The 27,054-nt window shown below is 53.6% G+C and overlaps 1 protein-coding gene across 6 annotated transcripts in view; it reads right to left on the bottom strand.

Annotated features, from left to right (window-relative positions):
• The window catches only part of LINGO1 (leucine rich repeat and Ig domain containing 1), a 166,663-nt gene that overhangs the window by 109,119 nt on the left and 30,490 nt on the right, over positions 1 to 27,054 (bottom strand). For all 6 annotated transcript variants that reach the window (XM_063345566.1, XM_063345567.1, XM_063345565.1 and 3 more), the window contains one exon: positions 6,886 to 6,928. In XM_063345566.1, the coding sequence (XP_063201636.1) occupies positions 6,886 to 6,928 (43 nt within the window). The remainder of the gene's footprint in view (positions 1 to 6,885; positions 6,929 to 27,054) is intronic.

Here is a 27,054-nt window from a genome sequence, read left to right as displayed (position 1 = left end):
CCTACACGCCTTAGGGGGGTCTGGGGACTCCTTTTGGCTTCTGGAGACCCCATCTCTGAAGAAGCCCCCACTTACCCTTGCCCGTGGGCCAGGTATCAGCAATAACACAGCAACGCTTCCCACCCAGTCTCATCAGTTTGGCTCATAAAAGCATCCCTTGCAGGCTCAGATCCCTGTCCATCCTGGAAGGAGTTTGCTTTAAGAGTGCAATAGATCTTCCTGGTCACCGAATCCAGCTCCCTGCTACCCCTAAGCCTGCCAAGTTTCAATTTGAATACACGTAAAAGATCTCAACAGCTGGGTGTTTAATTACAGGGACTAGAAATCAGGCTCTGCAGAGTCATATCAGGTTATTCCAGCTCCCTCGATCTGGATTCGGAGTATGCCAGGAGCGTCCCCCCGGGAAGCTGGCATTTCCAGCTCTGCCCGAAAGTGCAGAGGCTCAAGAAAACACAAGCCATGCCGAACCCCGCCAAAGGCAGAGATCGGAGGAGCCTGGGTGGGTACAGGCCTCTCCAAAATGTGGGTGCAGGGGGTCTGCATCGCTGGGTGCAAGGGCACAATGCTGTTATTTGTGCTTGGCCAGAGGAAAATACAAGATGCCACTAGAATCTGTGGCATCCACACAGATCCTACAAAAGACAGAGGGACAGGAGACGCCGTGAAGCTGTTCTGCAGCAGGGAACAGCTCAGCACCACCTCCCGGTGCCCAGAGGGACAAGGCAGCATCCCCTGCTCCTCTGAGGCATGGGGCAGGGCACAGCCAGCGCCCTGGGGCTCTGCAGGGCAGGGCTTCCCTGGCTCTCCCTGCAGGGATAGGCTCCACAGGGATCCCATCTCCCTGCCTCCTCTGCCACTCCGATTTACTACCGCGGGGCTGGACTACACCCAAAGAAACACGTCCAGTTCCTTGGCACCAATAAAAGATTGAAGGAGCAGAAAATAGAGGACTGTTAATGGATAGTTAAGTCCGATGTAATTTGCGGCACAATTATTTGCGCCTAGGAAAAGACAGGCGGCAAATCCCCCGGTGTCAGCCCTGCCATGGCAAGTCCTTGAGTGTTGCCCTGACTGCTGGTACATTGGGAAATGCAGAGATGTTTCATTTGAATTTCTAGGGAGCAGGACCTTCAGAAACTGAACTGAGTCGTAAAAGGCCTGGGCACCTCCACAGCAATCACTGCCGAGTGTGGCAGTGGCTGGAGACTGGAAAAGCCTTTTCTTTGGGCCGACAAGTGCTTCCCTCTGACGAGGTGACTCAGCATCCCATGTACTCCCAGGGATGCCTCGCTCTGCTGTGCTCTGAGCAGTGTCCTGGCTCTCCCCCGGCCAAGGGGATGGCAAATGCCCAGCGGAGCCAGCAGTAGCTGCCCTGGCTGGGCTCTGGCAGCAGGTCCTGCCCCGTCCAAGCAGCAGCAGCAGCCCAACTGCTTTGGTGAGGCCTGGGACTGCTCCTCACTCTTCCACCTCAGACAAACCCAAGCCAAAGGCATCTCGAAGAGTGGCCCAACATCGCCATTCTCTGCTGTCAGATTCCTGAGGACCACTGCCTGCCACCCTCTCAACACGCGCTTTGGCAAGCTGAGCCGTTATTTCCTAGGCTGGTGAATCATTTCTCACGCAGGCGTCACCGTGTGCCTCTGAATCCCCACAGAACATCTTAGCTGCTCCCTGGCTCCTCCCCAGCATCTCCATGCAACTCTCCCGTGTTTTGGCAGAGGGGTGTCCGCAAAGCCTTGGCTTTAAGCCATGACTTAAAAAAAATGCAAGCGAATATCAGTAGAATAAGGCAGCCTGATGAAGTAGGCAACCTCAGCAAGGCTGAGCAATGCAGACCGCTGGCACCCATCACCAATGGCACCAGGGTGAGTGGTGGCACCCTGGGAGCACTTTTCCCCGTAGCAGCGCTCGCTCTGAGCACGCGGCTGAGCTGAGAGCGTCATAATTCTTTCTCTGCACTGACCAAAAGCTGCATCATACCCAACAGATCCCCAGGGGAGTCAAAACAAGGATGAACATCAGGTCGGACATGTCTCCCACTCACAGCCATGCACATATCTTCCTCTCCCAAGAGCTCAGAGATGCAGTCACAAGCACAGTCTCAAAAATCGCTGTAAAGCCTGTGGACGAGGAGGGAGCAAAACCCCATGCTCAGACTGGCATGCTGCAAGGTCTGAGGATGAGGCTCAGAGATGCTCAGACTGAGCTTCCCACCGCCTCTTGCTCCACTGCCTGTTGGCCAGAGACAACAGGCCATCGTGGGCACGTGTCAGGAGGAGACGCAGAGCACCCTTTCCCCCTCCCCAAAATGCTGGGTTTGTCTGAAAGCCAGCTTACTGCCGGTGTAAGGGAGCCCATGCCCTTATGAGTTAAGATTTAAAGTTTTAACAAAAGCAATTCACTGTTTTGTCTGGGCGAGCTGCTGGGAGCACCAACAGCTCAATTTTTATTGATAAAAGCCTCTTTTCTCTAAAAACTTGGGACCAGTTCTCCCCATGACAGCAAAACATGGGCAACACAGAGCCTCAGATCACAAAGTACAACAGTTTCCCTGCATTTCTGCTGGACCACAAGGAAAAAAACCCACATCTGACAATGTCTGCAAAGAGAGTCATTGTGAAACCCTCAGAGACCGGTGGGCAGGGCAGGTTGCCAGCCTCTTCCACCAGCTCGGAGCCCGCTGAAACACACCATCAATCACCGTATGGAGCATCTGTAAGGTGCTTTGCTTTGCTCTCTCTTATTTTGCATCCCAAAAGAAGCATCCGCCGTGTTGTTAGCAGCCTCCTGCGAGCTCCAGGAGAGCAGCCCCAGCAGATCCCTTCCAAGGTGCTCCCATCGACTACAGGGGGGACAAAGCAATCAGGGAGCAGACAAGGAACACACGAATTTCCCATTGTGGAGGGACTGCTGGGACTTGCTGGAAGGCGTCCAATTAGTTAACGAGCACTCCAGAGCTGAGTGTGGTCTGGAATCAGTAATTAATTGCCACAAGACAAGCGAGAGTGAATATATTGGAGTAACCCGCCTCTGTGCTAGGGATGGATTTAGGAAAAGAGGGTCTGCCTGGCCAAACCCATATCAAAATGGAGAGGAGCAGCTGGCAACGAGCTAGCAGGATGATCTGGATTCCAAAAAAATGGAGCAACGTCAGGAGAAAACCCCACAACCAGCTCCCATCCCAAACATCTTGTAGCAGGAGCTGATACAGCTGAGCATCGCCATCCATGGAGCTGGTCTTCTGCAGCGACACCAGTCCATTGCAGGCTGCACACGTGCGGCAGGCACGCAGCCAGTGAACACTTTGCTTCTGATGAGTTGTAGTAATTAAGCAAACGGGACACATCAGCCTGGCTGGACACCTCCCACTTCCACCATCCACAAACATCGCAGTTTTGGAAGTCCTGGAATAATTTCTTCACGTCCATTTTCCTCATTAGTCTCCTCATTAGAGCCAGCTCCAGGTTCCTGAGCATCCTTCCACACAGGAGGTCCAAGGTGGCTCAGGGGAGCTGGGCTGTCACCAGCAGCATCATCCGTCCTGGACACGAGCAAGTTCCTGCCACGATCTCCTGGTTGAAAATCAATGTCTGAGCTCTGGGAAGGAGGAGAAGACCTCCTCCCAAGGCATCTGCTCCCAGCCCTCGCAGCTTCCCGGTACTGGCTGCCTCTCCGAAGCATGTCCACACACGGCAGGAGCTGTGGAGTGGCTCTGCATCCAGACACTGTGATAAATTAGCCAGAGATTCAGGCATTTCGTGCAGCTGCCTCATCCTCTGCCAGCATGACAATGTGATTAATTTTGGGTGCAGATGAAGCTCATTTATCAGAGGCACGTGACAGCTGCGTGGGCTGCAGGGGCATGCAGGGACCCCCAGGGTGCAGGGGAAAGCAGGAGAGGAGGCAAAAGGCAGGAAGTAGGGAGAGAGAGTGAAGAACCGAGCCCAGGGCATCTCCCAGGAAGGCTGTTTGCCACATTGGCTCGTGATTAAGCGTGCTGAGGGAGAAGAGCCCCATGTGGGCACAGAGCTTTTATCTCTGCTAACACACACGGCCACATCTGGGGAGAGGTGTGCAACAGGAAGGGTGTAAGAGGATCAGGGAGAAGAAGCCCTGAGCCAATTACTATGCTTCAGGAGAGGCAATTCTACTACCGTTGCCACTTCTCCTCTCACTGTCCCCTCCTCCAGGCCATTTTCCACCTTCCTCTCTTTTCTGGGGACATTTTCAGGTCCTGTCCTGCCTGTTCCCACTCTTCAGCCAGTTCTCACACTGGTGCTGGCAGGAGCACGGCCAGAGCTGCTCCTGCAGGAATTGCCTTGGAAGGCAGAGTTGTATGTTCACTTCCCAATGTAACATGGCCCTGACACAGAAAAATCAGACGGTCAGTTCATCCATCCCTTGACTGGAGTTTCTCCATGTGCTGGAGCAGCATGTGGTGATGCTGTTTGCATGATGTTGCACAGTTCTCCCGACGGCCAAGGCAGCCCAATGTGCTGGTGCAAGCAGCATGCAAGCATTTCAACAGCAGCTAAGACAACCCGTCTCTTAATGACCATCGTGACATCGTATCCTGCACTGGCACATGCCCTGGGTCAGGGTCCATCCTGCCAATGGCATCGGCACGTCTCCTCCCTGGCTCTCCTGGCTGGCGATGACTTTCGGTAGCAGACATCCCAGTCAGGGTGTCATCCAGCGTTAGACACGAGCTGCCAGCTTCCCAGATTCCATGGGAATAGCTAGCCCAAGCTAATAGCGTGTACATGGTGGCCATGAAAAGAAGGACACGGACCTGTTGGAACAGGTCCAGAAGAGGGCCACGAAGATCATCCGAGGGCTGGAGCCTCTCTGCTGTGAGGACAGGCCGAGGGAGTTGGGCTTGTTCAGCCTGGAGAAGAGAAGGCTCCAGCAAGACCTTATAATAGCCTTCCGGTACCTGAAGGGGGCCTACAGGAAAGCTGGGGAGGGGCTGTTTGCAAGGGCATGCAGCGATAGGATGAGGGGCAATGGTTTTAAACTAGAGCAGGGCAGGTTTAGATTAGACATTAGGATGAAGTTCTTTACAATGGGGGTGGTGAGACACTGGCCCAGGTTGCCCAGAGAGGTGGTGGAGGCCCCATCTCTGGAGACATTCAAAGCTGGGCTTGATGAGGCTTTGAGCAACCTGATCTAGTTGAAGATGTCCCTGCTTACTGCAGGGGGGTTGGACTAGATGGCCTTTAGAGGTCCCTTCACACCCAACACATTCTGTGATTCTATGATAGCCCAGGCAGCAGGGGCTCCCAGAGCAGCCACGACCAGAGAGAATGATACATGGCAGCCCACGGCTTCCACCAGCTCACCCATCCTGGCTGGGCAAGAAGGGCTCTCAAGGGCAAGTGGCACTGGGGAAGGGACCGGAACTGCTCCCAGCTGAGGCTGACAACATCACAAGCAAAGCATCAACGGATCAGGAGTGTCTGCACAATTTTGGGGTGAGGAGTAGTTTTTGGGGTGAGACAACACTGTGCCAGATGCCCTCCAGTGAAATGGATGCACAGGGAGAGGATACCAACCGCCTATGCCACCAGTGCCAGCTGGGGAGGGGACAAGGCAGATGATGCACAGCCAGCGCAGCAGCTTATGTCCCAACACTTCCACACGGACAACACCTGAGGAGCTGTAAAACAACACAGCTGGGAAAGCATGGGGATGGACTGGATGGAGGGGGGATGACCAGGGAACACCACACATGGTCAGCAATGGCAAGACGCAAACATTGTTGCAGGCATTTTTTTTGCCCTATGCTGTGGTCAGATAGGCCCTGGGCAGTGGTGTCCCCAACCCAGACCAGCTCTGTCCCAGGGCAGCTCCCAAAATTCCAAGACCACCATAACCCCCTCCCTTTGACATTTTTAGGCTCCAACTAGTGAACCATTTTCTGCTAAAGAAAAAAAAAACCCTTGAGTTCAACAGGGCCACACAAGTTGGGACAACAGCGATAAATCCTTGGGCATATGGCCAGTGTCAAGGCCTTCAGAGGGACTCAATTATCAGCCCAACAGGTAGCATCAAACACAGAAGCTGCTTTTTTGATAAATACGTATTTTTTTAAAGAATACATGTCAAGAAGCCAAAGGCGAAAATGATGCAATACGTGGCAGCCCCACTGCTTGCAAGACTGTCCTGCTAATTTATCCCAGCACAGAAGGAGGTCCCTTTCTGCTGGGTTAAGTGTGTGGTTAGAAAACCCCCGTGGACTTCGGAAGTGTGAAAACGTCAAACACAGAGCAGCATAGGGACTTGAGCCCACGAAAGGGGAAATTTTACACTTCTCCCTGCTGGGTCCTGAGGAGGATTTGTCCCTAGGAGAAAGCAATCAAGGACTGCAACCTCTGACTTTCACATTTCTTCCAGGTCCTAAATGCTCCTCTAAGCCTGGCTCCTCTGCAGGGTCCCCAGGGAGGTTTTGTTCCTCTCCCACCCATTGCTTTACCTTCTCATCTTTCCAAAGGTCCCCCGAGTCTTACCCCAGAGCCCCACAGTGTGGCGGTGGCAGCAGCAAAACCATCCCAGCTTTTATTGCAATCATCACGCCAATTACTCAATTAAGTTTTCAGTTCCCATCCACTCAAGTTTACCCAGGAAGGATCAAAGATGCCCACACAGTTTCCCTTCACGGGTTATGGAGACGCAGCGATAAATGTATCTCAGACAGTTTTCACGTGGTGAGGAAATAATTGGGCTAGCACACAGGCTGCTGTTCGGGGGCTGGCTCCTGGGCACGTTTGTGCTCTTACACCCGCCCGAGGAGCAGCACCGATGCCCAGCCCTGATGCTCCTCCAGTGCCACAATACTTTAGCATCAGCCTGCTCTCAGCAAGGAGAGAACACTCTTGAACTTACCAGAGCTGAAATCCTGCAAGGACCTGCTGGTGAGGCAAGGAACCTGGAAAGGAAGAGAGAGAGAGATAGGGGTAAGTGGGATGGCTGTTGACAGCAGAGGGCATTTTAAGAGGATGACAGGGCAGTGTTGGGGTTCCACCAACCCTGCGTGGTTGGGATGGGGCATGTTCCCCTGTGGCAGCGCTGAGACCATCCCCACGGGGCACAAAACTACTCCACAAACCCCAGATGCCCCCTCCAGCCACCCCAAGCCACAGCCTTGCCATGCAATAGAGTCTGACAGAGTCTTAGATGAGAACCCTACTTAATTAGCACTGGTAAAAGTCCTGGACATCACCAGAGTTACTTGGATATGGACCCTGCCTTGCATCAGGGCAACCTAAATTCATCAGGGCAACCTAAATTCATCAGGGCCCACCTAAATTTGGGTTGCAAGCAACAGCACATGGTGGGAATTCGCTGAGGGATTAAGGAGCTATTTGCTCCACCTGGGTATGAACACAGGGCTTCCCCATCACCGCTGACATTTCCCAGTGCCTCATCAGCTCCTGGAGCAAGCCATGCAAATCTATGCTAAGGAGTCACAACAACACGCCTGGGAAACGATAAATATCTATGAAAAATCTCCCCATAAATCCAAGGGAAGGGGAATTTACAGCGCTTTCTTTTGAGATTTCTCCAGGTGTTCCCTATTAAACCATTGTGCTCATTTGCATAAGTATTCCTCAGACATTAAAGTCTTCTCCACCATCCATTATCTGCTCTGCAAACAGGAGCAGTGCCGGGCACAGGATGCGCAAACACCCAGCTCCTGGGGAGGACGCTTTAAACCAGCCACAACCAGAAATGGGTTGTGTTTGCTGGGGGCCATAGCAGGTCCCGGGGCAGCACCAACGTCCACGACCCCTTCTGCATGTAGGGGACCATGGTGGCTTCTCAAGGAGGGGGAGATAGGCTAGACCCAGAGGTCCACGTCACCAAGGAACATCCCGCAGCACGGGGACCGGTGCCCAGCATTGCCATGCTTCTTCATAAAAAACAAATGAATGAAAACTGAAAATCTGCCTCGCTCCTAGACCCCACATTCAGTAGATTTCACCCCGAGCAGCTCCTGCAAGGCTGCCCACGTTAATTGCCAGGAAAGCATGTTGTATTTCAGCTATGACATTTTTGTGTGTGTTCAACATATCCGTATCATGACTTCTGTGTAGATGGGTGGAAGACAGGAAAAAATGAATAATATGCTTCCTTCCAGCATGAAATTCTGAGCGTGTCCTCCGCTGAGTGCAATTACTGTGTATATGACTCCTGTAATCTGGCTAATACTGCTAAGTATACTGGAGATTAAGGGATTTCGGGCTACAAAGTCCATTTCATCCATCCGGGCCAGTGCAGGGGAACATGAGCAGGAAAAGGTCTTGCAGAAGCCCCCAGACCAAGCAAGGTCTGGCCTGCAGGTGACCATGTCCCCTTTGTGCTGTGGTCCTCTCCCAGGCAGCTCTCGGCTCTGTATGGGGGTGATGTGGAGGAGGGTGACTGGAGCTGCTGGGGACAAAGCACCTGCAGCCACAGCCCCAGGGCTCACCCCTTGCCAGCAGCCCCAAAACCCAGCGTGCCACTCTCCGGGATGTTCCCGATTCTATGCCAAGCACTGCTGTCACATTCTTGGAGCACTGGAGCACTAAGCCCAAGCACTAAGCGTTCATGGTGCTGCTGCTGAGAGTGGTCTCCAGGCACCAGAAGAGCTGTTATCTCCAAGCTGGAGAGTTAATAAGAGCACTGGAAAATTTCTGCTTTGGCCCAGGCGATGGGTCCTATCTGCCCTGTGGAGAGGAAAGCCGCAACGCCAGTGTGCCCACAGGGCTGGACCGCACTGCCAGCACCCCAGCTCCCCGGCAGGAACGTGCCCTGGGGGTGCAGGCTGAGCTGGCTTTGGGGACACACCCTGCCCCGGTGCCTAGAAGCAGGGTAGCAAACCAACGCTTTGCAGCCCTCATGCCCAAGGAAGCCTCAAAAATAACTGTCCTATGGAGCGGGCATCCTTCCCCCATTTACAGCGGGCAGAGCCTGAGCCTGGATATCACTCCTGCCCAGATGAGAAGCCACTGTGAGCTCCCTCCAGCTCCTCCAAGCTGATGTAATATGAAGCAGAGAAGATACAGGGTTGTTCTGCCAGCATAGATAAACAAAGCAGAGCAAGGAGATGGCTTTAAGTAGTAAAAACTGCCCTTACGTTATGAGCTCAAACACAGCCTTATATATCCCCAAGCAGCAGAGGAGCCATCTCCACTTTGATCCAGGTTTGATTTAAAATGGAGCATCTCTCTCAGCATCACCAGGGGGACAGCAGCGAAGTAACCTCCTTTTCCTCTGCTTTGTCCCTTTTGCCACCCACCGTGTGCCAGATGTCCCCCAGCCACAGCTGTGAACCCCAGGTCCCTGCACTCTGGGGGCTCCTGGCCGTGATGCGCTGGGGCAGCCCCCGGTTCTGGCTGCATTCCCCCCCGCTTCCCCGTGCACCCCTGCCACCACGCGACCGTGTGATCCAGCCCTGGCAGGTGGGGATGCTCGGGGAGATGCTCCCTCCCCATGCTGGGGTGGGGATGAGCCAGCACAGACCCAGGGAAATGAGAACCTGCTGGGGCGTAATGCCAATTCACTGCCCGTTAACTCCCCGCACATCCTCCGTTCCCCAGCCTTATCTTCCTCTGCCACATCCCCTCGCTCCCTCTCCTCTTCCTCCCAGGCTAATGGGCTTTTTGGACATGGAGACAACTGTACAGGTACCCTCAGCTGTGCTTGGGAGCCCTTAAATGGCGGTGTCTGCGGGGATGGGGCTGCCCCACGCGGCAGAGCTCATTGCCAAACCATCGCTTGCTTTTGCGGATTGAATGTCAGACCCCGAACGTTAACTTCTACGGCGTAATATATCCAGCACCAACCCACGTTGTCAGGAGATACCCCAAAGCTACGCACCCATCTGCATGTGAATGATTGTTTAAACACCCCACACAGTCCTGTGCGTACGGGATAGATTTACTGTCACTTCTTGTAAAATTAGGACAGATAAAATCAAACAGCTGAGCAGCAATATCTGCTGGGCAGTGGCGGAGGCGGGGGGAGCAACCAGCAGCACAGCTCAAGGGCTTTGGCTAAAAAGGGAGCTCCAGAATAAACACCAGCGAAGCTCACATGAGGCGTCTTTGCTTACAGCTCCCGCCTGAACAGCGAATTTGACCTGCGAGCCCTCCTGACCCACGGCAGCCCGGCTGAGCGCCGGCTGGGTTTTGAATCAGCATTTTCTGAAATCAGCCAGATTTCAACGGTCCCTCGCTTCAGTGCAGGCAGTGCAGGAGGGGCTGGCAGCTCCTACACCCATGGGTGCTGCCCAGCGTGGGCAGACGAGCTGCCCCAGGAGATTCAGGAAAGTTCCTCAGATCAACAGCGGATAAAAACCACTGGCTTTTCAGAGGGGAAAGTGCACCTCGTCAGCAGAGACCACATATTGTACACGACAAATTGAGCTCAGCCAAACCCTCAGTTTTCCGTCAGAAACTGTTTGCCCAGGAAAGCTGCATTCAGCCCTTTTCCATCAAGCGACACAGCTTCCTACATGAAGGGTTTTGGAATACCGGAGCATTCCTCAAGGCAGAAGATAAATGTCAGACCAGAGTTAGTGGCTGGAGGCTGAATCTGGACAAGCTTATATGAAAAATAAGGCACAATTTTTGGACAGTCACAAACGCTATCACAGCCGCTACGTTAGAAGGAAGTGGAATACTCTGTCTTCAGCTGTCTCAAGGGGAAGAGAGGCTGTTCCTCCAAAAGAGGTGCTATAAGGATGCTCACAAGCAATGTCCAAGAGTTACAAGTGTCTCCACAGGGGTCTGAGGACACCAGCAGTAGAGGGGCTGGTTTCCACCAGTGCTGCAGAGCGGCACAGCAGAGCTGGAACAGTGTGCTCAGGGATGGCACGGACACCGTGGTCTCAGCTATGGCACCAGCCTTCGCCACCAGCCTTTGCTCCAGCTCAGCAGGTTCACATCCATCTCCGGCTTGTGAGCTAGGAGAGGAAAAGCATTCCCAAGCCCATCTAACCCACCTACAGGAGCTGGCAGCATCATAACATTGTCCCCAGCTGGGTAACCATAACCCCTGCAAGCATCTCCCAAGCCCGCCCATATTCCCCTTCATTGTCAGCTCCCACATTTTATCTTTAAAAACCACAACAGGTAGCGTTAAAAAAAAACCATGACAAACAATCCAAGGGAAAGAATGCAGCAGCGCTTGAAACTCCATCCTACCTTTGAAAGGGAGGGATGGAGGCACGGCAAGAAAGCCAGCCAAAACCTCATTACCATCAGAAATCCTCTCTCCCTGCCCTCACCTCCCCACTCATTTCCATATCACAGGGGACACAATACCTTTCTTCCCTTGAAAAATGTCCCATTTTTGCATAGACCAGGCCATCCCCACTCCCAGCACTAGCTTATGGAGCTGGGTAACAAAAGCCGGGCTCACACTTGCCCTGGCAGCTGGTGCTGGGGTGTGAGTCTCCAGGCCCTTATCAGCCTCCCGGGAGCAGTTTTTATCATTATTGTTATTATTCTACTTTATCTTTTTTTTTTTCTTAGCTTCAAGATCCTTTAGTCAGTCAAATTATACTCAGAGAAGAAGAAGCAGCAGAAAATAAAGCATTATAAGGGGTTCAGGAAGTTATTTTCATCTCAAGGAGCATGTAAGAAAGGTTGACAAGTCTTTATTCCGCTCTTATGGGATAATCTGTAGGTTCCCAGCTGGGGGAAAAAATTAAAAGCATCAGAAGAAATTACAGGAAGAAGTAAAACCCAGGTCTCTGCATAAATTGAAGTAATGTGCACCTTGGCTGACAGCTGAAGGCACCGGAGGGTGAAATGTCAGCGCGGGGAAGGAAAGGGGTGGCTGGGGCATCCAGGAAAGGCTGGGTGCAGGACAGGAGGGTCACTTAGTCCCCTTTAGTTGGTCTTTTCCCCTGCTAAGTGGGCCTGTCGTATCTTTTCAGTCCAAAGCATCGCTCCACAGCAGGCGGAGGAGGGAGGAGGGAAAGCAAAGCAGCTTCATCCTCGAGCGGTGTCTCCCGTACCGCCCTGGGTTGCTGGATTCGTCCCGCTCCTCTCTGGCTGCTCCGATAAAAGCCACAAGAATCAATTCAGGCACTGCAAAATTTTTTCTGCAAAGACTTTGGGCTCTCACATTGACATGCGCGGCGTGGGAGCTACCAGCAGCTGCCTGGCAAGCGCCAAACACGAGGCCGGGAGCGATGCCAGGGTGCTGAGGAGGGGGCCAGGACCGCAGGGAGAGAAGAGGAACCATCGACTCCCCTCCACGCCTCCATCCCGTGGCGGGGAGAGATGGATGCACGCAGCGCTGGGACAGCGAAGGGATCTTGAGCAGCGCAGGAGAGTGCCCGGAGGCATTTGAGCTACAAGACGGCCTTTCTCCCAGTGGCACCACCGCGGGCAGGGGAATGGGAGGTCCCCATCTTCCCGGCCAGGGCACAGGGAGGACTGAGGCAGCCCCCGCGCCTCTCCGGCTGTTCAGTGGCTGAGCCGCGCGGTGCCGAGGCGGCGCTGTCACTAGTGATTGATGGCACGGTTCAGAAGGAAATAAATTCCCAGGCTTTCACAGGAGGAAAACTGGGGGGGTGTATCCATCTTAAAGATACTTAATGAATGTGCCACAGCCTGCGGAGTGGCAGCAGATACATCTCTGCAGCCAGCATTCCCCACGCTGTTCCTTGCGAGGTTCAGGCACAATTTAACAGCTTCTTATTGATTTTATTTTTGCTCCCCAGGCCCTGGCAGTGTCTATATTGCCCCAGCCCAACAAGAGCCCCATAGTCACAGTGGCGACCTGCACTTGCTTTTCCCTTCCCGTTTCTCATCCCTCGCCCAGCCTGGAAGGGACGATGCAAAATCGTCCTTCCCAGGGCAACTCTGGGGACAAAATCTGGTGTTTGGCCAGAAAAGATGCAGTTTTACGCTCCTCAAAATATATAAAGGTTCATGCGGGCTCATCTCTTCAGGCCCAGGGAGAGGATTATGCAGAATTACTAGAGCGATGGCGAGCACCAGCCCATCACCAGATGCTGGTGTCACCTACACCGCCCCAGCACCAGGCTCTGGGTTGCATCTTTGGAACTCCAAGCAAAATAAAATAAAGACCTTATAAAAGACACCCTTGCAAGACAGACTTTGGAAAGTCTTAGCCCTTATGTAGCATAGCAGACCTTCATTTTCAAGGCAAGAAAAATGGTAATCAGCAGTTCTGGTGTGTGGCTTGGCTTTGTTTTTCCCTCTTTCCCTTAGGGGGAAAAAAAAAGAAAGAAAAGCAGCAAAGAACAGCAGAGACCCAGATGACCTTTCTGGCTAAGAGACCTTGTCTGAATCACTGGATGGTAACAATGAATGAAATGCCAGTGCCCTGCCTTGTAAATACCAGCTTCCTCTTGGGGTGAAATGCCAGCTTTCCAAAGTGGAAATGCCGCAAAGAAAATGTCACCCTCCCCAAGGTGTGAAATGCCAACCTGCTGCGAGCGCCCGGGCTCACCCGGGATGGCGAACGCCTGCTGCTGGGTCCCCAGTCTCCTCCCATCTGGGCCCTTCTCCAGTGCTTCCCAAAGGCAACAGCATGAAGGGGACAGGACTTCAATCTGGGACAGCCAGAGCATCAGTCCTCCAGCCTTATCTTTAGCATCATGGCAGCGAGTGGCTTAGAAAAGCTGCCTTGGGGATTTGGTTGGGTTTTTTTTTTTCCTTCCCTTTTCCAGTGGCTACAAGATTTGTCAGTGCGGCCAGCAAACCGAATGAATCACATTTAAAGATTGGTTCGGATCAAGGCAAAACAGTTACTTCCCGTTTTCCCAGCTAAATGGAAAAACAATTGAGTATAAGAAGATTTTGCCATCTAAAGAGTTTATCACAACCTGAACTAGTTCTCGGTGAGTACTGTTGTTTTCTGGGTTTAATCCTATTTATTAAACACAGGAAATCATCCAACATACTGTCCTTGTATACAAAGAAATGCTTACCATGAAGCTGGTGATATTTGCAGCATCTCCCCCACTCTTCCCAGGGCCAAGCTGGATAAAAGGTTGGCAGCAAAACAGGAGGGACAAATCCCCCCTCGGGGATCGGCTGCACCCCCGGGGCCCTCAGTGGGAGCTCTAGGGCTGCGTAAATGTAAATGAATCCTTCCTACCTGATAAAACTACATCAGGAAATGAATGAAGTTACTTTTTGACACGTGGGATTTGGAGCTGTTCTCTTTCCCCACACCCACACCTTTTTTTTCTCCCCCTCGTAAATGTGTGAAATAATTTTACCACCCTTTTTTTTTTTTTCTTTCAGTTACTCCTCCTCCCCTCGGATCTCGCCCTTCCTGGCATTTGAAAATAGCTCATGAAAAGGAGGAAGGGGCGGGGAAAAAAAGGAAACATGTGGGGATGCAAAATGGTAGGGGAGAAAGGGGAAAAATACAAGAGGAGTGAAATACGTCTTTTTAAAAGCAAATCAGTAATGGCCAATTGCTTCGACTCCAGCGCCCATTCTGGGGAAAGGTCTACCAATTTGGCAACTTTTGGAAGACTCTTCACATCCTGTCACTTGCTAGGCAATGCCTGGGAAGAAAGTGACAGGGGCACGCCTGCCTGTCCTGTCCTGTCCCCTGACACGCAGGCAGCCATCTCCAGACAGCTGCTGGGGCTGTGCAAAGGAAACGCCACCTTCCAGGGAACGCAGATATCGTTTATAATTAGAGCTCGTTGGGAACCCTCTGCCTAAATGGCAGACGCTAGCAGTATCCTTGGGTTACGCTTATGGCTGGAACTGAAATGGCTGGAAAAAGACACGCTGGGTTTGATAACCCTCCAGAGCAAAGGCACAGACACATCCCCGGGCAGTCACCAGGTTCCACGGGACCTGACCGGCACTGCAAGGGGAAGGGACTCTGTCACCTCCAGAACTCGGCCCTGGCTCAGAGGGGCTGGGGCTGGAAGGGCTTCTTTCACCAGCCGGTGCCAGGTTGGTAACCAGACTGCTCCCGACTGGCTGGCAAATGCAAGCCATTAGCGCTGGAGGCAGCTCCGGGACGTGGTTTCATACCCGACCACTCTCCCTGTCTCACAAGGAGATCTCCGCAGGAAGAGGGTTTAATGCATCAGCCTCTGGGTGCATCATGTCCAGGGCTTTCACCCAAAGGCTTCTCTGTAATGGATTTAATCCTTGACCTGGAGTGATGCTGCCCTCCCAGAGGTCCCCGGGGGGTCAGACTCCCGGTTCCTCTCTGGTTTCCCTGCCAGGGAAATGCAGCCGGGGGGGCTGGCGACCCTGTCAGCATCATACCCCTAATGGCCCACATGCAGCACAGCTCATCTGCAAACTCCCTCTTGGCCTCGTGTCAGGGCTGCCAGTGTGGGAGTAGGGATGCTGACTACCAGGGGAGGAAGCCAGGGCAATCTTCCCCTTCTGCATCCTGAGCGAGGGGGTGCAAAGGTACCCCTTCTCCCCAGCACTTGCACTCACCAGCCAGATTTGGCTGTGTGCTTCCACCCCAGCTCTTTGCCCTTCCCTGAGGTCTCTCCTGTCATTCCTGCTTATGTTGGCAATCACCTGGGCATCCCTCCTCTCCTTTTGATATCTCCTCTCTCCCTGCCCAGTGCCTCCCACCTCCTTCCCCCTCCTGTCCTTTAGGCAGCGGTTCTGGGGCCAGAGGGGTGCTTCCCAACTCTTTTCTATAAAAATACCCAACCACCTAATTCATTGTGAAGCAACTCCTTCATGTCTGATATGGAAAGGACTTGGGGATTTCTGTTGGCGGCAGCACAGAGGGGAATAGGCGGCTGGAGCGGCAGCAGGAGGGCTGGCAGTGGCAGGCATTGCCAGCATGGGTGCTGTCGGAGCCCTGGGGAGCCATCCTCCGAGGAGCACGTCTCCGCAGGGATGCACAGATCTAGTGCCAAGTCCAAAGGATGCTTCCCACCCCCATCAGGAGCACGGCAAGCACTCCGCGCCTTGAAAGCAGCAGGAGCTGAGAGGGAAACTACGTCTCATCCGGTGCCACACCAGCACCTGAGAGCACGAGGAACGCCGGGCTGGGCCGAGCATCGCTGCAGCGGCAGCACTGGGGAAACTCTGGCTGCTCCGGGATGGGATCAGGCCAAGCAAGAGCATCCTCACGCGCCCCAAAAGCAAAGGTGGGGACCTGCTGCGACATGCAGCTCCCTCGGGAGCCTGAGGGGATGAGTTGTGCTCCCCCCAACCCCCAACCTCACCCTTATCTCCCGTAACCCTGTCCAAGTGACAACCAGTCATGGTGGTCATCATGGATGACCATCCATGGTCATCACCTAGTCGTGATGACTCCATCTGGCTCAACATGGATTTGAGGAGACAGATAATAACACAATAGCCGAGGGCTAACTTGAGCAATGTGCCCACGTAACCACAACACTGGCATTGTGGTCAATGTGCAAATAGGACTAGGAGACAATCATCTTACCCCCATAAATAGTGGACAGCCCAAGAGCCCTTTGAGCTTAGACGTAAAAGGTTGACCAAGTCTGGGGCTAGGATTGGATGTAGCTGATTGGATTCTGGCTGAATGCCCAAGCCCAGCAATCTGCTTTTTACCTCGGGAGACGGCACCCTGCAATGCTCCCTCTTCCCACCCTCCCACAGGGACACTCATTTTTTCCAGCTGAGCTGAGGAAAGTTAAGTCATCACCCACTCCAAGTAGGTGGATTGGCAAGGGCCGAGGAAAAGAGGCATGAAGTCTGGCAACAGTCCACGGAGCTAACTCAGCAAAGCCAGATGATAGGCAGCGAAGTCACCCTTTCCAATAATAGCACTGCGCGGCATGCAGATCACTCTTCCTCAAGAGATCTCCAAGGGCTTACTGTGAACTTCATAATACCCCTGTTTCCAGCACACAGGAATGCTGCTTGCAAAGCTAATCATTTTCTAGTGCATCTTCATTAGCCTTTAAACACTCTGCTTCTGGCCTCCTGTGTCTCCGCAGCCGCTGGAGGCCCCGGGCCAGATCCTGTGCTCATGTGCAGCGGTGGAAATGTGTTTATCCACAGCTGACATCACGCTGCTGGATGTTAGACTGGTGTCCAAGAGTGCTCTAGGATGCTCATGGGCACATCCCTTCCTTCGCCACCAACAAACCTGCAAGACCCTCAGCCCACCCTGCCAATGTCACCCAGGTCTGACACAGTTCCTCCTCCATGACCCCACTTTTTAGCTCCAGAGGTCTGCAGAAATCCCTTCTCTGCTAAGCTCATATGAGATGTTTCAACTACTGAGCCTTGAAATAAGACATAGTACTTTTCCCCCGCACCTCCCTTCATGCCATGGACCAAGAGGCAAACACTCTGAAATACGCCTTAATCCTTCCTCGCAAAAGAGTCCCCTTCCAGAGTAGCAAAATTATTTTATTATAGGAAAAATCCAACCAGGGACGGTGCCAAAAGCCCCTCCCAAGCCATGTGCAAATATCCACAGGTTATTTGCAAATAACCACAGGTTAACAGCCAGCAAACCGCTGGCAGGCAGTGGAGCAGGGCAGAACAATGGCAACATCAGCTCTGCCCAAGGCACGGCCAGTGCCACGCTCTCCATGTGCCCAGAGCCCCCCAGCCTCATCACTGCTCCCCAGCATCTGCTAGTGGGGTCCCTGTTCATGGGGGCAGCTCTCCCCCAGGCTGATCCGGGGAGCCCACGCTCCTCTGCACCTGCATGGAAGCATCAGAAACTGCCCCAGGTTTCAACACCGTGTCCCACAAGTGTTTTAGCTTTGGCTGAATTGCCTTTTCCCCAGGAAAGCAAGTTTTGATGGTCATTTTACAGCCAGCTGGAAAGGAACACAGTTCCCTGGGGGTCTGGACCAGACCTGGCACAAGCGTAAACCAGCATCAACCCTGGCTGGGACGTGACCAGCTGCAAAGCTGGCAGTTCAGCCTTACCAAGCTGTGCCGAGGAAGACATGGAGTTTCCATACTCTGTAGCTCCCAGCAGAGGAACAGCCCTGCCATGTTGCTCATTTGGGATGTAACGCGGCGGGGAGGCAGGACGTCCTCGGGTGAGCCCAGCTCTCCCACCGCCACTGGGGTTGGATGTGGGGCTGATTAGAGGGATTAAAAACCAGCTCAGCAGCTGGAGGTGGGAGGGACGTGCTGGCAGGGGCCAGGCTCGCCCGCCTGTGGGATGCCACGGGGGGATTTTGAAAGGAAAGGAAGATCTGAGCGGGTGCATCGTGGCCTGGCTCTCTCTCTAACAAGGGACAGGAGCAACCTGCGGTTAGAAAAGAGCTCCCAGATAAAAGCAGCTCCATCCCCAGGATCTTGTTATTATTTCACAGATGCTTCTCACATACCTTTTCTTTATTGTTATTTTTCTAAGGGCTCTCTTTGCTTTGGATAAACAGTGCCTGTGTGGCTGGAGGCGGTGGGCAGCAGGGGAGGCAAAGCAGCTCCTGGGGGCTGCAGCCGCGGCTGCCTCAACACGTGTCCTCCAGCTCTGGGGATGCTCAAACCTACCAAGCAAGCAGTGTCCGGCAGCAAACAACCCACATGGGACCTCAGCCCTCCTCCCCAACCCCTTCCACTCCTCGCCAGCAGGACGGGCTTCGCAGTAGCTGGCTTCCCTGGGAACTGCTCAGAAATCCCATCATGAAAAGCACCAGTAAGGAGTGAGCTGTCATGACCCAGCCTTTACCTCTGCCTCCAGGCACAATTGCCATAAGACAATTTGAAATCCAGGCTGAGGAGATCCTGCCAAGCCTGCCCCAAATCTGGCAGGGAAAAAAAAAAAAAAACAAAACCCAACAAAAAAAATCCTCCCTCCTTGAAAAGCTAAAGCTTCTAAACGGCAGCCAGCCACAGCTTGCTTTCTTTTTTTCAGCCTTAACTGGGATGGCCTCAACCAAGGTCGCAGGGCAAAGGGACTGTACCGGGATGGGTTGTGCTCCTGCTGCGAGCCGGGGCACCCAGCTCGGCCCTTGGCCTCTCCAAAACCCTGCCAGAGCTTTTGCGGGGTCAGCACAACAGCAGGGCGACAAGGGAAGGCAGCGAGGGGCAAAGGCAAAGGATTAAAAATAGATTCCAGTTTTGTTTTAACTATTGTAAAATAAAAGGTCCTGCAGCAACCATCGCTGAACCAAAAAGCATGTCTGTGTCTCGGGCCACAAGGCAACCCAACAGCAGATGTATTTTTCATTAAAAGACTTGTTAATATTGTAGGTTCCTGCTGTGGACCTGCTTTCCTGTCTCTGGCTGAGAGCCACTTCTTCCTCCTCTCTCTCCTGGCCCTGAGCATCCCCTTCTGCACACCGTGTCCCTGCATTGCTGTCCCCAGGAGCATCTCCATCCCCCATCAGCATCCTCGGCATGTAGCGAGAAAACCCCAAGTCCAGCACAGACACTCCAGGCAGGGCGAGTGGTATCGTGCCATCAACCTGGCAAGTGAAGGTAAATAAGAAACAAATCATCTGGCATTTAAAAAAAAAAAAAAAACAGGAAGGCGAGAGCGCTCCCAACTTCACAAAGCCAACGGCTGGTGGTAAAGGGAACTCATTTCCCCTTAATGAGAGATGACTACACTTCGTTAACTCAAACTTTCTCATTAATCACCTTTGCATCACCTCTGTCTGCCTCATCGCCACCAGGCCGCGATAATATATGAAGAACATTCATTTCTCCCCCAGCTTCCCACTCAGTAAAGACAATATGGTGCTGTGGAAATGGATTTACCCCGACGCCTGGCTCCCAGCACAATAAGGCTAATTAGACATGCCGTTGACCCGAACCCTTTTTTCTTTCCCTCTTTCCCTCTTTCCCTCTCCCCCTTCCCTTCCCTTCCCTTCCCTTCCCTTCCCTTCCCTTCCCTTCCCTTCCCTTCCCTTCCCTTCCCTTCCCTTCCCTTCCCTTCCCTTCCCTTCCCTGTTGACCCGAACCCTTTTTTCTTTCCCTCTTTCCCTCTCCCCCTTCCCTTCCCTTCCCTTCCCTTCCCTTCCCTTCCCTTCCCTTCCCTTCCCTTCCCTTCCCTTCCCTTCCCTTCCCTTCCCTTCCCTATAAATAAAACTGGTGCTAGACTCATCAATTAGAAGCGACCAGCACCTGCTCGTACCTGCTTGTGGCATTTTGGGATTCCAAAAAGTGGCACAGGAGCCACCAACATTGGGGACTTCTCAGTGGCGGGGTCTCAATGCGGGCGATAGCCTCTCTTGGTCCCATCCCCCCCTACCCTGGGTGGGCTTTGCCGTCCCTCATGTTTCCCCAACACACTGTATTTTATTGAAATCATGTGCAAAACGCTGCCTCTGCTTCCCACGCAGCTGTTGATTTTGCAGCAGGGGCTCTGTTTGTTCAAGATTCGCTCTTGGAAGGAGGGGACGCGGGAGTGGCAGGCGGATCCGTGAGGGGCTATGTGGCCAGATCCTGCCATTTTTTGAAAGTTAAAGGAATTGGAATGAATTAATTCTTAATTAATTAACAGGGACTTCAACGTTGAGAGATGCAGAGTGCAGAGGAGAAGGAAAAAAAAAAGGCCAAAATCCCTGGTGGTTCTTCCGGTAGATAAGCTTTTTAGGAGATTAAAAAAGTCACGTTCAGATGATTTTGGAAGAAAGCAGTGAGAGCTGGCAGGAGCCTGGCGGGTGCAGCCTCCAGCCCTCCTGCACTTGGTTCTCCAGCCCCGCATGTCCCCACGTGTCCCTCACCGGAGGAACATCACCTGCCATCAAAGGAGTGGCACTGAAGGGAGCTGCCCACAGAAGTCCCCCAGGGCTTGCCAGCTATGCTGGGGGAGGAAATATCAAACCTGTCTGGAAATCAAACAGCAGTGTCGGAACAGAGGGGAGGAAAAGAAAGAAACATCGGGGAAACGAAACCGAAGCTGACACCCTTTGTAATTGAAAACATCCAATACAGAGAATGATCACCCCTGGTGCGGGTGGCTCGGGGGACGACACTCTTTCTCATCACCCCTCGAGGCTGCAGCAGCAGGCGATGGAAATCCAAAGCTACTCCGACCCTGGAGCGGCTTCCCAAGCCACTAGTGGACGTCGGAGAGGGCCCGAGGTGACAACGGCCACCGCTCTGCAGCTGCCAGTTTCTGGCAGCAAGCTCTGAGGTGTGTAGATGTGGCACACGTAATTAAAAAGCTCATTTGCTGGGGAAGGGGAAGGACATCGAGCTGCTGCCAGGGTGGGCAGCCCCTTTGCTCTCCCACTGGCAGCGGCAGCGAGGCGAACAACTCCCTGCATGAAAAGAGCCCCACTGCTGGAAGAAATCATCCCTGCCAGTACTAAAAAAAGCCCCGACGGAGCCCAAATCTCATGCTTCAGCCTTATGACACCATCCCCTCCAGGCCTCTGGAACCCCAGCACACTCCGCCACACTGCTCACGGTGATGAGCAAAGACCCAAAAAACCTCACAGTCAGCCCAGAGCAGCCACCAACTACGCATGGATGAAAACCAGAACAAAAAAAAAACACCTGAGGATGCAGATTTTATGGCTCACTAATACTTCATTTGAAAGTATTACATTATCCTGAACATTAATGGAAGCCAAGTTAAAAAAAAAATAAGGTATTAAAATTGGAAAGGGGATACCGTTTCTCTGCTCATCATTGAAGTGATCTCTTGCTGATCTGCAAGCTGAAGCCATACTTTAAAAATATTCACTTGCGCACTTCAGGCACTGTGGAAGCAGGACCTCCAGCAATTTGCACCTCCATCAAAATAAATAAAAATCCATACAGGAATGGGAAATCACAGGCAGCAGAAAGCATTTTTCAGTCCAGCTGGAAAGGCCAAGGCGGGGACTGGGCACAGGACGGATGCTCGCATCCCTGGCTGCTCCCCTAGCCCAGTCTGACCAGTTTAGGGCAGGCTCCTCCAGAGCAGAGCAATGTGGCATCCCTGGAGCACACGGGGCATGAACAGGGACCTCCCAAAGGCTTCCCAAGACCAGGAATGAAAAGGATGGGAGCTTTTACATTTTACATGGGATTTTCCATCCTGACCCACCAGCAACGCGCACCCAGAGGGTTCACTGCCAGGCTGGACCCGAGCACAAGGAGCTGGCTGCAAGGGAGGGGGTCACAGCCATTGTCCCCAAGCCACCACCACCCCGGCTCCATCGCCACGTGCCCACGGCCAGCACTGCGGTGTGGGCGAGGATGGAGGACGTGCTGCGGGCACCCATGGGAGCTGGCGCCTCGTCCTCCCTACCCAGCTCCGTCCCAGGCAAGACAGTGGAATTAAGTGCAAGTTATAATTAAGACTGGATGTTTGAAGAGAAACATAATCTCCGTTCCGTGGGATTCGCCGGCACAACAGTAATTAACGTCTCATTAACATTCGCCTAATTAAGCAGTTTATGAAAGTGGATAGATTTGCATACTGCTCCACTTCAGCTTCAGTGCATCCAGCTATATCCAGGCGCCAGAATTAACCCTTCCAGGACGTTCCCAGCCCCCTACAAGGCTTCCCAGCCCTGCGAGGCCATGAGCTGCCATGGCTGCGCATCTTCCTGCACGGTGCTACCCAAAACCGGGTAAAACATCTCCTCTCCATCGCCTTTTTTCCAGATAAACCCATCTGAAGCCCTTCAAACATTGGTCATCTATTTTTAAAGCCCTCAGCTGGTTGCAATGCTTTGCCCTGGATTCCCAACACGTTCATCAGAGAGGCAAAAAAGACTTGTCAGAGTTTCTGAAGACAGAGAGAAACGTCTCCTAAAACATTTCATGCTATACTCATTTCCAAATATTCTTTAATGTTTAAAAACAATGGCTTAGAGATTAAAAAGACGCTCCAAATTCCAAACACCAGCTTAAGCGAGGGATACAACCGGATGGCTCAGCAACTTCCAAAAAAAGTTTTGACACGGAGACCATGTCCCCTCTGTTTTAGGGTCTTACCCTCATTGGGAGGAAAGGAAAACCACCCAGGGCAGTGACAACCCCCAGGCCCCCAGCTGATGTCACTTCCCTCTTGGGGACAGAGCGGACCAGGACCACCATTCCCAGGTGGATACTGGAGCAGCAAGGAATGCAGAATGCAGCCCATCAAATAAGACGCATCCCACATGCAGCCCCTTAGCGATAAGTCACTTGAAGTGCTGGACATAACATTTTCTGCTGTTAATACCAGCTTTCTCTTCTGGTGTTGGATTAGTAAAGCTGCTGCATCCATCATGCGCTTAAAAAGACCATGTGCAAACTTGCCTCCACCCCCCAGCTTCTCCTGGGGGGGAAAAATGAGCTCTCTAGTTAGCGGCTGGAGTCAAGATGCAACTTTGCAGCAAATACAGCGAGAGAGAAAAATTCATGACACAGCTTTTCATTGAAAATCGATAAAGCCCAGACCTGCCTGTGATCTACACACTCAATTGATTCCCCGCCTGGCTTGCTGCATCTTCACCACTGTCCCTCTCGGATCGGTCCACGTCCTTGCTGGAGGATGCGGTGCCCCTGCCTGCCTCTCCCCTCTGGGTTACGGCACGGATGCCACCGGAACCATGTCAGTGTGGGATTGATACCTCCCTGAGCCTGGCAGTCGCGGGCTGGTGGCCCGTGCCCCTGGCCACAGCAAGTCGTGCTCCCATGGATGCGATCCAACACCCACGGCGCAGCTGGGAGCGGGAGCCCAGCCGTGCCCTCACGTGACAAAGGCGATTTCAAAGTTTTCTTCCTTCTCACACCAGGTGCCTATAGCTATAGCAAAGTGCCATGCTGGGCTCCGCCAGGGAAATGGTCCTGATTTGCACTTTAAACACCTCTGTCTTGAAAGCACATCTTAATTTTTCTCTCGCCCCAGCAGCCACGAAACCTTCCTGGAAAGTGGTGATGGACCCAGCCATCCTCCTGAGCCAAGCTGGGGCACACTCCAGCCCCGCCTGAGCCTGACCCAGGGGACCCTCATCACTGGTCCTGTCCTGCCCCCCCTTTCCCTCTGAGGGGGGCTCTGAGAGCCCCATGAGGCACCCAAAACTGCTGCAGATTTAGGCATTAAACTCTGCTTTTAACGTTTTTTCTCCTCCTTCCCCCAAATCTCCCTGCCGATGCAGAAAACGCTCTCAGGAGGAGGGAGGGGGCTGGCCCTGCACTTTCCCACACCCGGCTAAGGTGGGGGGGGAAGACCCCAAAATGCTGGGGAGCTGGAGAAGCGGCTGTTCCCTCCCGATGCTGGAGTTGCATCCCTGGGGCATCCCTCCTGCAGCCAAACGCGCCCTGACGCAAGGGCGAGGGGCTGATGCCAAGCCAGTGGCTGCCTTCGGCGTGGGGCGGGCTGCCCCCGGCTGCCAGCGGAGCAGCTGCAGGGGGCGGAATGAGGGGAGAAGTGGGTGCCCATCTCTGCTGGGGGCTCTGCCTCGGCGCCAGGCTCTGCAGCACAGCCTGACCTACTTTCTCCTGCAGCACAGCCATGCCAGCTGCAGCAGCGGCGTGGGGTTTCTTGCCCCCTCTAACACATACAGACATCTTCTTATAAACCAGCGGGGACATCTGGAGGCAGGGCCCTCTCCCTGCCACCTCACAGCATCGCCTGTCCCCTCCCTTGCCTCCGGCTCGCCGCCTTTGAACAGGCGCCCTTCCTTTCCCTACCCTTCCCCGAAAAATTCACAGCACATCTCAGCCAAGAGAAGGATTTATTGATCGTCTTATCTGTGTCTAATCCCAGCCGGAGCGCCGTGATAAACGAAGCCGGCTAAATAAAATGCCTTCCTGCAAGGTCTCTGTGTCAAGAGCAGCTGGCTGCTAGTGGGGTGCGAAGGGGGGAGCAGCCCCCCCAGGGACCCCAGACTCACCTCTGCAGAGAAAAGCAGCCCATGATGGCAGAGGCATTGGGGCGAGGATTAATGCGCCGTACCGTGAACACCCCTCCGAAGCTGAGAGCAGGGGTGGGGGGACAAACCAAACCCAAACCACTCCATCTAATTGAAGGTAAGCAGTTTAAACACTGTTTCTGTGCAGTTCAGGAAGCCCTAATTCCAGGCATGACCTGAATCTCTTTAAAGAGAGGAGGGAAGCGGTGTGGGCAGGCAAGGAGGGGGGAGAGCCAGAAATGCCAGGGTTGCTAATTTGTCCCTGCTCCCTGTGTGCAGAACAGCATCTGGGAGAAAAAGCACCTGCTACAGAGGACGGACCCCCACGGAGCAGAGATCCAATGGCGCGTGCCTGTAGAAATCCCAATTACCCATCCTGGACTGAAAATGCTAGACGCAAGAGCCGGGAGGACGACAGACACTGCCACCTTTGCAAGGAGGGCCTGGGGTGCACCAGGCACAGCAGCCGGCCACTTCCTTGGCACCAACAAGCCCACTGCAACATGAGGAGGGGGCAGGGGAGACGTGAGCAAACGCAGGCCTAATGCAGTGCGGCTGTATCCAGGTCAGCTGGCGAGCCTGCTGGGAATCATGGGCTCGGGCTATAAAAAGCATCAGCAAGCTGCTGGGAGCATCCCAGAGCGGCAAGGAAGAGGTCGGGGTGGCCTCTAAGCAAGAGGTGCCAGGGTGGCGATGGACTGCAGAGGATGACACTGGCCACACGGGACCGTGGCCAAGCACGCTTCTCCCTGGGATTCCCAAAGTAATGATCCGTATGACAGCACTGACTAAGGGTAACTGCTGGTTTTCCAAAGGGAGACGGGGTGTGGAGGAAGGAGGACTGAGACTGCCGACAGGGCAGTGTTGGCAGCAGGAGAGACATGGCTTGGGACCTGCAGCCCCGCACCGAGGAGGAGGAGGAGGAATTGCTGTCCCCTGCACCCCGACAGCGCGTGGCACCAAGTGGCTCCTTCAGCAGGGAGGTGCCACGGGGAGCACCAGCCTGGGGCCCCGCTCTGCACGGAAGCAGACATCCCAGGTGCACCAGGATGGGGACAAGGCCACCGACTCAACGCCTATTCATGACCAAGGCACACACCTGTGTCCCAGAGCCTTTGCTTTAGCTCGGCACAGCCCCAAATCCACTACAGCCAATGGAGAGAGGCAAGGGCTGCACTGAGCTTTGATCCCAAGCTGTTGCCACACTGCTGCCCTCTTGTCACCCCATCCCATGGTGTCCCCCCCGCTTTCCCGAGGAGAACCACAAATCTGCCCCAGATCCCTCCTTGGACACCTGAGCTTTGCCAGACCCTATGCCAAGCAACGCAGAGCAAAATGTTAATGGGTGATGGGGGAAAAAGGCTGGGATGCCTGGTCCCCGCCGTATCCCCCGATGGGACCCGCACAAGCAGCTGCTGCAGCAGTCCCCATGGCCCCAACTTCGGGAGAGCCTGGCAGGGCCTGCAGGGAGCTGTCAGGCCCCATCACGACTCACGCAGTCATTTGTCACTTCAAGCCAGGAAAAAAAAAATCACACACACACAAAAAAATTAGAATCAGAACAAGTGGTTGAAAAACTGGAGATAAACAGAAGAGAAAGGGGATGGAGGCAGCTAATGAGGTCCCTGGCCCCGGCGTGAGGTATGAGGAGAGCGCAGATGCTGCTCTGACCAGCAGCGATCCCACCCGCTGGGCACAAGGAGCACACAAGGGACGGCACTGCCTGGCACAGCCCTGGCCCGGCTGGCTGGGACCCGCAGGGCAGCCCCTAGGAGCCGTCCCCAGGGTGTCTGAGCGGCCAGGGCCCTTGGCAGCCCTTAGGCAGCATCCACACGGTCACGTTAGCAAAGGGATGACAAGATAACCTGGCCCAATGAAAACCTCACTGCGCTGCAATGGGCAGACTGGGATCACTCGTAGGTTTATTTTTCTCCCCCCTCTCTAAAACACCCATGAACGTAGCAATGCTCAGCCAGGGAGGAAGCCAGAGCCACCTGCCTGACCCCCATGCTCACCCCGTGGCTGAGCCACACACACACACACACCCCCGAGGACTGAAAAAGGAAAAAAGCCAAAAAACCCTTGATTCTTACAGTTAAAATCAAGTGTGTCACTTCGGTAACAAATTGGCCTGCCTGGCTGGCAGAAATACCTGTTAAAATACTTATCCATTTTGGTTTTTTTTTTTCTTGCCTTTCCCAAATGAGTTGAGGAATGGGGAGGCTTTTAAGTCCCCGTGGACAGCGAGTTTTTCTGCTCCCTTCCCTGCACCCAGCAAGGTAATTATCTGGCAGGAG

This window comes from Chroicocephalus ridibundus, chromosome 9 (genome assembly GCF_963924245.1).
Source record: "Chroicocephalus ridibundus chromosome 9, bChrRid1.1, whole genome shotgun sequence".
Classification (NCBI taxonomy): Eukaryota; Metazoa; Chordata; class Aves; order Charadriiformes; family Laridae; genus Chroicocephalus; species Chroicocephalus ridibundus.
Note: the sequence above shows the minus strand (reverse complement) of the source record. Positions and strands in the feature narration are given on the sequence as shown.